The sequence below is a fragment of the Panicum hallii genome, chromosome 1, assembly GCF_002211085.1.
Source record: "Panicum hallii strain FIL2 chromosome 1, PHallii_v3.1, whole genome shotgun sequence".
Lineage (NCBI taxonomy): Eukaryota > Viridiplantae > Streptophyta > Magnoliopsida > Poales > Poaceae > Panicum > Panicum hallii.
The window spans coordinates 57,148,642-57,159,128 of record NC_038042.1 but is presented as its reverse complement, the minus strand read 5'-3'; the positions used below and the strand labels follow the sequence as shown (position 1 = coordinate 57,159,128).

General features: G+C 40.1%; 1 protein-coding gene across 2 annotated transcripts; it reads left to right on the top strand.

Annotated features, from left to right (window-relative positions):
* Window positions 1-463: 463 nt before the first annotated feature.
* LOC112880520 lies at window positions 464-10,245 on the top strand. 2 transcript variants are annotated; one of them, XM_025945176.1, is made up of 20 exons: window positions 464-676; window positions 1,488-1,799; window positions 2,208-2,399; window positions 2,508-2,591; window positions 3,662-3,721; window positions 3,944-3,988; window positions 4,058-4,257; window positions 4,533-5,099; window positions 5,476-5,602; window positions 5,685-5,882; window positions 5,995-6,084; window positions 6,781-6,843; window positions 7,139-7,213; window positions 7,302-7,352; window positions 7,535-7,612; window positions 8,008-8,142; window positions 8,544-8,651; window positions 8,923-8,988; window positions 9,324-9,433; window positions 9,814-10,245. In XM_025945176.1, exons 2-19 carry the CDS (start codon window positions 1,497-1,499, stop codon window positions 9,390-9,392), a joined length of 2,511 nt encoding a protein of 836 aa, XP_025800961.1. In that variant the 5' UTR covers window positions 464-676; window positions 1,488-1,496; the 3' UTR covers window positions 9,393-9,433; window positions 9,814-10,245. The 2 variants fall into 2 exon arrangements, with proteins under 2 accessions (XP_025800961.1, XP_025800970.1); XM_025945185.1 differs by lacking the exon at window positions 464-676 and having other exon boundaries at window positions 1,660-1,799; window positions 2,508-2,583.
* Window positions 10,246-10,487: the final 242 nt, after the last annotated feature.

The window sequence follows — 10,487 nt, the reverse complement described above, 5'->3', positions numbered from 1 at the left end:
TTGAACTCTTCCCCTACGTACCTTTACGCCCACTAAACTCAAAAACCCACACAATTATTTGGATCAACATCCATCAAGGTACCAGCATAAGTTCTACGGATAAATCTGTGCCTGCGAGACATCCTCGTGTACATCGTTGCCAAAAAAAAAGGACGAGGCGCCACGCTGGCTCCAGCCAGAGCCGTCCACGCGTCGGAAGACGTGGCGGCGAGATCGCCCGGCCACACAGGAGGCCACACAGTCCGGGTCAACTCAACTAGAACCCTGCTTCCTCACCGCTGGGCCCCGCATACGAGGGTTCCCGCTCGGCCCCACGCGCAGCGGCAGCAGATCGAGTCCTGGTTCCAGCAGAGTCCCACCCCGCCTCCAAAAAAACTCGCTTTCGAAATCTCTCCTCTTTTGTCCAAACCGAACCAAATCGCCACCACTTAAAATCTGCTTGATTCATAACGAATCGCCATAGTTAATCCTAGCATTAAACCAGGAAAAAAGAGAGAAAAAAAGGGAGGGGAGCAGGCGCGACTGCGCGGGGACGAGAGAGGGAGGAGGGAGGCCATCCCATTCGCGGGCTGGTTCGGGTCCATTTGGGCGGCGCCGCACACGCAGCAGGCAGAGATCAGCGCGGGGCGAAGCGTCAAACCCATCTCCGCCGCCGCCACCGCCGCGGGCACCACTGGTACGCGATTTGTTTTGGTGTTTTTGCCGATTTTTTTTCCACCCGGCGGCTCGTCGATCGGAGGAGGCCGCGGCTAGCTTTGATTCCTGCGTCGCCGGTCGCTGCTGTTAATTTTTTGAGGCATCTGGTGGTTTGGAGTGTGCGGATTTCCCTCCCTCCCTGTTTGAACAGTGCGATTGATGGATTTTGGAGTAGTCAACTAGCAATTCTGACCGAGTTTTTCGACCCCTCTTCGCGATTTTGTTAGATTTCCCCTCCCTTGGGAGCGGGGTGCGAATAGGCTTATAGGCATCTCCCGTTCTCCACCAGAGATGGTCCCTGTCACTCCGCGAGCTGGGAATGTAAGAATAGTGTAGGATTATGTGGTTTCATTTGATTTGATGTTACTTTTATGAGTGATTCTCTATGAAAAGTGGGATGCGTGCTCAGTGGGGGGTCTTTTAGTTTTGTAAAGTACATGCAGTTGGTTGTTAGGTGGCTTTCTGGCTGGAGCTGGATATTAGATTGAGATATAAGCTTGTTTCATGCTGTTCTGTTGCCTGTTTGCTGCCAATGTTTTGCTGTTTTTAGAAGTGAAATTCTTAAGGTTGTGTGGATGACTGGAGTTTTATCCGATTGAGAATAGGTGATCCAAAGCTGATACTGATAGCATGGCTTACAGTTTACTTGTTGGGTACAACTGGATCTTGAACGCCACCTTGGAATTATTTCATGATACTTCCAAATTCCAGTTTCTGTATGGCAATGACTAATATCTGAGCGCTGGGTTACACCACTGAAATGGCAATCTCCTTGCTCGCATGTTTATCAGGCATTTAGGATGGTGGACAAGAATGATGGGTCAGAGGGTCTTAAATTCAATACGTCGCACCTGATTCAAACAACCGAAGAGGTTGCAAGAGCATTTATCGCTGCGGCTTCAGCTGCCACTGCACAGTCTTCACGGCCATCTGTTGTGTATTCTTCCAAAGATGAGAGTGGCAGCCCAATGCAGAAGCTTCAGCAGCAATTTTCGAAAATCATGAAGGGTTTTTCATCCTCACCAGACCTGTCCAGACCTTACAATCCGGAAGTGCTCACAACGCAGAAAAGGCAGTGGTCGAGGTTCCAGCTGAAGTCATTGGTGTGCATCTCACTCTACCTATGTTGCATTCCTTGTCAATTTGTTGTTGTACATACTATGCAAAATAAGTAAGGTTATTCAGAGCTGTAAGTTGCAATTCATTGATGTGAAGCCCTGCTATTTTATTTACCAGGAAAGAGTGAAACATAATTAAATTGGACACCATTTTGAAATTAGTTATTTATTAAACGATTCACAAACTGGAAATTTCTTCATTCCCTAATGTTATCATAGCTCTTAGACTTTGCAATTTATCACAGGAATGTTAATGCTATTTTCTTTGTTCTCTTTACTCTGCAGTGAGTTCGTATAGGATAGGTCTACAGCGGGTCATTACACAATAATGATTTGTATGCCAATGTTGTTATGTTTGGAGTACACTCCTCTTAAAGTTGTTTATTGGAACAGGGTAATAGGTGCATCAGAGAACCATCACATCTGTTTGAGAGCATAGTGATTGTTGGGCTTCCACCTCAGGCAGATATCCATGAGCTGGAAAACATTGCACTAGGGAGAAATGATGACGACGGAAAGAGACCAAGAAATTTATTTGGCAATAACCACCACCAAGTTCATGCAATATCAAATTTGGAACCACAGGTTATCATTCATCTTACCTACTGATGATGTTGTTTGATTTGATGAATACTGCATACCGTTGTTTATAAAAAAAAAGTCCTTGGGTTGATGTTATTTTTTTTCCGTTAGGTTCTTTTTGCATACCCTCCAGAGAAGCCTCTTCCACTCAAGTACAAGGATACCCTCTCTTTCTGCCTTCCCGAAGGTGTACAGGTCTGCCATATCCAAGCTACATGCAACTTTAGTTTTGATTCCCTTATGATAACAGAGTGCAATTGGTATTCAGGTCTTCCTTTCTTGTTCGTAGGAAAGCACATGAGTGCTTATCACCTTGTAGTGCTATATTTATCCATCATTGTGCATTGGGTTCTTGATTCTTGATACAACTTCTGTTTCTCCTGTGTTATTGCTGCCTGCATTTTCTAGCAGTAAGGACTTGATGCTGCTTTATCCATGACTTTCGTGATTCCCATTCCCTTGAACCATTATGTAATTTATTTACAGTACTGTTGTTTCCTCTGACCAGTTTGGTTCAGATCATAATGTTAGAGTTTGCCAACTGGTTAAGGTTATCATATCTGGGGCAATGGGTGACATAATAGAAGCCATTTATAACAGTGCTTATGAGTAAAAAGACAAAGTAGGCAAATATTGTGCTTATATGGAAATGTGAAAACTTTTTGAAGATATAAAGGTTGATCAATGAGCATAAATAAGAACTCTTGATGTTTTCTTATAGTTGTTGAGTATGTTGGAAATCATCCCTCACTTTCAAGGTGTTGATCACAAACACACTAGCATTTCTTCTCGGGTGGCACACACACAAGAACATAATAACAGCACAAATATTTTTGTTGATGTGGCCACTCTAGCCCTCATCGTTTTCTCACATACATATAGCAGATATAAGGCTGCACACCTGCCCATGATATCCTCCTAATTAATGCAGTCAATGCCATATGATTTGCATATTATTCTCTTTAACTAGAAGCTGAAATCTAGCTAGCACTAATAGGAATAAACCTAGACAGTAGCTGGATCTGGACACAGTCTAGTAACAAGATTAATTGTAACAGAATACTATAGATGGAGTCATGTTTTCAGTTTACCTTTTTTCTAATGAAGTAGTTAACGGCAAGTAACTATGCTGTCATAATCAGCAGTAACGGGGAGTAATCAACAACCCAATGAGTGTATTTAGTTTCCTGTTCTGAGTACATCTTTTTAATCATACCTTTCTTGTTAAGCGATCGACAATTTATTAATGTTTATATTTGCTCTAGGTTCATGCTGTCGAACGGACTCCTTCATTCAGTGAGCTGAATGAAATTCTCCTGGGTCAGGTGATTGTTACTCAGCTATGTTTGTGACTTTGTTTTGCTTCAATCAGCAGATATTTACCTGACAAATTCATCACTTCTGAGACCAAAGTATACCAAAAACTCAGTAGATTGAGAACCTCTGTCATAGAACTCTTCTTGTTTCATTCTACTTGCAAGTACCATTATCTAGTCTTTTGATGTTTTTTTGGTTGCGAGTCTTATAATCTTTGTTACCCATTTCAGGAACAGCTTAAAGAAAGCAACCAATCATTTGTGTTCCGCTTACAGGTATACCTATACCTTTAGGCACTGCATCCTTTCTGCTGTACCAGGTGGCTGATTATTGAGGTACTGCAGGTTGCTGATGACTCTACATTATATGGATGCTGTGTGCTAGTTGAAGAGATCGTACAGAGACCATCAAAGCTGGTATCGATGCTCATGAATGAAAAACCCGTCTTTCCACGCCGGAGTCGCTACGTGATAACTACACCCCGGTGTTATTGCATCCTGTCCAGGCTTCCGTTCTTTGAACTGCATTTTGGGGTGTTGCAGAGGTACTGTCTCTCTCTCTCTCTCTCTGAAACCATCATCTCTTTAACTTGTATTCGTTGTATATGAATTCTGACACCTGTACAAATCATCTACTTTGTATTTTATATTTAGGCTAGTGTACAGTGCACTGACTACTGATGTTTATATTTTCTTTTAGTTGCATAGCAATTGCATGCTAATCCAGGAAGTTTTGATAGTACCACTCTCAATATTGATATCCGACTTGATTTATTTCTTTTATATCACTTTCATAAGTAGCTGCTATATTCTTATGCAGTATTCTCATGGAAGAACGACTCGAATGGCTCACAGAAGGTGTTAGCATGCTAACTTCGTTATCGCTTGAGGAAGCCTGTGAGGAGAATGATATCTGTGAAGGAACTGAAGATACAGTACAGAAGCAGTACTTAGATGGTAACACAACTGAGGTGGATAAATCATCTGAATCAAGCACGGGAGTTTCGTCAAAGGAGCTGTCTGACACTGACAGCAGTTCTGGGTGTAAGGAGACCCAATTTGACTTTGTTTCTAAAGAAGGGCAAGGGCAAGATAGTTCTTGTGCTAAAGAACAGAGTGATGTTGAAATGGAAACTGTCACTCATTGTGATTCCCCTAAAGTGTCTGACAATTGTGTTCCAGAAGATACATCAACAGATCAATCTGGAGTTACGCATCATGAACTTGATCCTGCACCTGATATCCAGAATGAATCTTGTTCAAGGAAGAATTGTGATGATTCTCCACGGGGAAATGTGGATGATGAGCAGCTTGATCTCTTTATTACTGATACTATTTTACCACTTATGCGATCTCGCCTTTGTGAAGATTGTGAATCATCCCCAAGGTATGGTATACCGACAAATGAGTCAGTAGTATGCTTAACCTCAGCACAGGAGAAAATGAATCTTATTACTGTTATGAGTTTATTTTTTTCATTCCTGTTTGTGAGAAGTCCTTATTCCTCACCTAAGTACCTGGTGTTTCGTGAACATTGAATTCTCTATTTTCTCTCTCTTTTAAATGGAAGTGTACTATCTTTAATCACATAGAGGTGGGAATATCAATGAAGGTTGATAGAGAGCTGTGAGCTTCTCCTGATATAAATCCTCCTTCTACTCTTGCTATTGACTGTTGACACCTAATATCATTTGCAATGCATACTTTACATGATCACCAATTAACATTTGGACTCACCAAGTAGTTACCATCTTTTGCTGCAGTTCACAGGATTCTCCTTCTGAAAGCAGAAATCTCAGAAGTGACACCCAGGAATCGGATTCAGAGGAGCCATCTTCCATTGGACATGGGGACTTAGTTAGACACAACAACATACTGCAGTGGGCTAAGGTATATGCACGAACTGAGGCACAACTGTTTCCATTGTCTTCATTTTATGTGTTTGGTTTGTTAACTTAAACATTTTCTCCAGGCAAAAAAATATGGTTCTCTCCAAGTTGTCTGTCAGTACTACCAGCTACAGTGTCCTGCCAGGGGTTCATCACTTAATTTTCATCCCTTGGAGCATTTGCATCCTTTGAGTTTTCACCGGCCAGGTGAAACAGTTCTTCATATTGCTGGTTCTACTATTGAGCTTAGGTCACGGGATACAAGTTTAGAGGTTGCTGAGGTATTTGATGCATTTGTGGATTGACCTATTTTGTGTGATGAATCTATGATATATATGTATAGCGTTTTGGAATGTAAGACTATTATGCCTTAATGTCATATCCATTTTCTAGATGCGTAATGCACTCTTTGCTGAGGAGGAATCAACTGCTTTATCCACATGGGCAGTGGCATCCATATGTGGAGGCCTCAGGTTGGAACATGTAAGTATCAGGTTATTCCATGATATAATTCTTTCTTAGCACCTCATTAGTTGTTTTGTTGCACTTGCTTGAAACTGTTGTTAAAAGATGGACATCTTTTGAATAAGCAAGTGTTCATGTCCAGTAAATCAACCTTTTCGTTTTTTTTTAAAAAAAATTGGACCTCTAGTGCAAATTATTGCAAGTGGGTTATTTGCATCTTTGATCTACAAGTCTGTCAAAAAGGACTTCAATGCAATACATTGTCAATTGCATAAACTTGATAAAAGCTTTTGCGTTATAGTTGTGGTTTATTCTGTTCCAAGAACGTGCTATTAACCTTGTTAGTTGTTACCGCATAACCTTTTTCTTTTCTGCTCTTTTAATTGATGTAACAAGGTGTATTTCCAATTGGCTTCTGTGTATCTGTAGCACATGGGTTGTGTAATGCCTTTTCTTTGCATTGCCTTCTTTTTCACTGGTAGCAATTCTTTAACAAAATATGCGCTAGTAGCTAGCATTGGATCATTTTGTCTTTTTTTTTTATTTAAAAAAAATGTAATCACTAATCGGTGATCTAGCCTTCGATGTTGTTGTGAATGTGCTTTATCTGTGTTGGGGAAAAAAAAGTAAAGCAGGTCACTTGACATTTATCCATTTCCGAAGAAAAAATAGATTACATTATTGTACAGTTTTTAAAACAAATAGTTTTGGCAGGTAATGACACTTTTTGCTGCTGCGCTCCTGGAGAAGCAGATTGTTATTGTCTGTTCTAATCTGGTATGGTTCCAGGCCTCATAAATTTTGGTATTTAAGCATTGAATATTGTGGCGCCTTTCCGTTTAGCTGATTTATTCATTAGCTAAAGCATCCTGCATAATGGTCCTTTCATGAGTTTATCTATTATAAGAAAAGGAATGTTAGGAAGGAAGATGTATATAGGTGATTGAACAATTATTCTTATTCCTGCAAATCATATGGTTTTGCTGAACACAGAAGATTTTGGTTCTCTTTCTCTACTGATGAAACCATTGAAAGTTGGCACTAACAAGCTCTGGCGATTTCTAACGACCAGGGAATGCTATCGGCTTCAGTTTTGTCCATCATACCTCTAATACGCCCGTATCAGTGGCAGAGTCTGCTAATACCGGTACTTCTATTTTTTGTGTTTTGTCAAATTTGGACTTCATGTCAGATACACAGTTACTTTAACCTTCATATGTTCTGTTTTTTTCCAGGTTTTGCCTATTGACATGATGGATTTTCTCGATGCACCTGTTCCTTACATAGTGAGTTCCTGATCTAATTAATACTATTTGTTTTGAACCAATGTAGTGGCAACAAGGAAAATAGGGTATGGAGTCAGGGGTCTGCATGCACACTTAGAGGGGGGGGGGGACTTTTGAAATGAGCTTTGCATTGGGTTTATATCCATATTCGATGAAGCATTAACAGCTGCTGTCAACGTTAGGTTGGTGTACAAAACAAGACATCTGATGTGCTCAACAGGCTATCAAATGCTGTAGTCATTGACGCCAACAGGAATCAGGTACCTGAACAGTCCTTACCTACTCATTGCTGCTCTTGCTTTCTTGAGTTCAATTATGTGCGCAACTGTAGGTAAATTTTTAGTTATTAGAAATTGTTACGAGAAAAAAGTCGTAACTTTGTTGACTTTGCATGAATTTTAAGGCTGGGCTAGTTATCTTAAGTCTCTATATGTTGAAAGAAACTTTTCATAACAGGAGATGGTTAACAGTTCTGGTGCATACATTTCTGAGTAGCAATTTAACTCAACTTCTGCGAACCTGATTTGGAGGTCTCTGTTAATGATTGTGTTCTCTTGGCCATTTAATTGTTTTCTTAAGAACACATTGCTGTAGCATGATTGATCACTGGATGCTAAGGGTTTCTGCTGACACATGAATTCCTTGTGGTGTTCAGATTAAGTCTTCTTCAGTCCCACAACTACCGCAGCACAGAGAGTTGCTTTCTTCCTTGCGTCCATATCATTCCATACTTGTTGGAGAAAGTTATCTTGCAAGAAAGCGTCCTGTTTATGAATGCACGGATGCCCAGGTAGTGTCTTGGCTATCTAGCCCTTCATAATCTTTCCATTTTCATCTTTTTCCGTCGCACAATTAAGATGTGTCCTTCACTGTGATTATCATTTTATTGCCTTCAGCTTTCTCTAAATTCTCTTGGACTGAGAGTGATCAAATGGACATATAAAAGATCCGACTTATTTCCCTTTGTTTCTGCTTTGTCTTGCAAGTATAGAATCATTAGGCATTTAGGCCTATGTTCTATTTGTTTCCAATAAAATTTAGAGTTGCTCAGAGTAGTTTATATTCACTGCAGTTTCTGACATTTTTTGGCTGGTAAAGCATACTGGTGTTTTATATTCAGTGAAGGCTTTTAAATTGTATCTACTCACCTTGTTTGCTTTGGTATATGTATCTAATCTTTTAAGCATGCAGGTGGAAGCGGCGAAAGGTTTCTTGGCAGTTCTTAGAGACTACCTTGATACACTGTGCTCGAACTTGAGATCCCATACAATTACCAATGTGCAATCTAACAATGATAAGGTCTGTCCTCCTGCCCTTATATATTTTCTGGCTGACTTTAGTTCCTTTTCTATATATATATATATATATATATATATATATATATATATATATATATATATATATATATATATATATATGCATTACTGGTAAGAAATCTGGATACTTTTCTTGTCACTGTTTTTGTTGGATGAAAAGACCTTGCCATGTGGTGTAGTATCACTAGGAAGACATTTTTGTTTGGCATGCTTATACAATGAAGGATGTTGGTTGCTAATGTTCCTTTGCACAGGTTTCCTTACTTTTAAGAGAGAGCTTTATTGGTTCTTTCCCGGCCCGGGATAGGCCCTTCATGAAGGTAATAAATTGCATTCTTTACTTGCGTAGAATTTCTGTTTGGTTTGCATAGAAGCAAGTCATGCTAGTTTTGCCGCCTCGTTAATTTTCATCAAATTGAACACTGAGGAAGTAGCGACATAGAAACAAGTGATATTTAAATAACATTTTCAATGCCAGATGCTCCTTTCTTTTCTTGACTCAGCTGTATCTTCTTTGGAGATCAAAATTTTTTAGAGAAAACTTTGGGGATCAAATTTGCATGCTCAAATCCATGAGCTCTCTGATCATGTCTAGGGCAAGAGAGTTATCCACTGCACAGACCGATTGACCTTGTGCTTTGTTTTTTGTTGACAGCTTTTTGTGGACACTCAACTGTTCTCGGTACATACAGACCTAGTTCTCTCCTTTTATCAAAAGGACTAAGTGTCTGTTACAGACTTGAATGTCTGTCTCATATTGGCAAGGTGAGACACTGCATACCATTATATTCTTTATCTTGATTGTTTCCTGATTTCTGAAACCAAAGTATTGTTTGTTTACAAAAAGAAAATGCACAAAAACAAAGTCACAAGCAGTTGCTCCTTTCCTGTTAAGTGTCCATCAGCACGGTCCAGCACAGTGACTCTAGTACTGGGTCTCATAGCTTTGGTTGTATACCCTTGATATTCTCCGGAAACAAAGTTTTCTTGTTGTCAGATAGCTCGAAGAAAAGCTCTGTGATATCCTAGCTGCCAGCTTTAGTGCCTTTCTTTAATTTCATCTTTAGTTAGCACTCTTTACTGAGAGCTAAAGATTTTACTGAGTCCATGATCATATCGTGTTCTGATGTCTATTTTCCCTGCAGTCTTTAGGTGCTGAGCTCAACTGTACATATCGGTTTAGAAGAATGAGCTGCCTTCATCACTTTGGCAGCTCAGAGATGGGTTAAGAGCTGCAACGGACAACTCATATACTGTCTGAAAAATGGTAGATTATCAGGATCCAGTTATGGATATTGAAGAAAAATGTCCCTATAGGTGTTGTAAATTAGTCTGGTGTGGTGATCCGCCATCTAAGATTTTGTAGGCAGCAGTAGGTGCCCATATGATGAAGCCTCTTATGGATTGTTCCCACAATACCTGTGCTGTAAACTGCGATGGAACCATGCCTGCTGCAAAACTCCAGGCACAAATATGTTCATTTGGCAATTAATCAAGTGCGCAACGCGTCATAACTTATGCTGTAATTTGAAGAATGTCAAGGATCCAAGACAGTGTCCATAGTGCGGCTTGTATCTCGTTTTGCTTTAACGTGCGCTATTTTTTCTTCTAGGCATCAGCGTCAAAGTGCAGCTTGTATCTCATTTTCTTAAATATGATGTATTGTTTGGCCTCAATCTATATGAGGTAATTTGGTATTTCCACTAAGCATCAGTGTAATGTTGCAGTTTAGCTAAATCAGCAACGTAACGTGAGCGATGTTGTAAATTCCAACCGTACCATATTGCACCAGTGCCTTTGTTTCATCTAGTTATTGTAG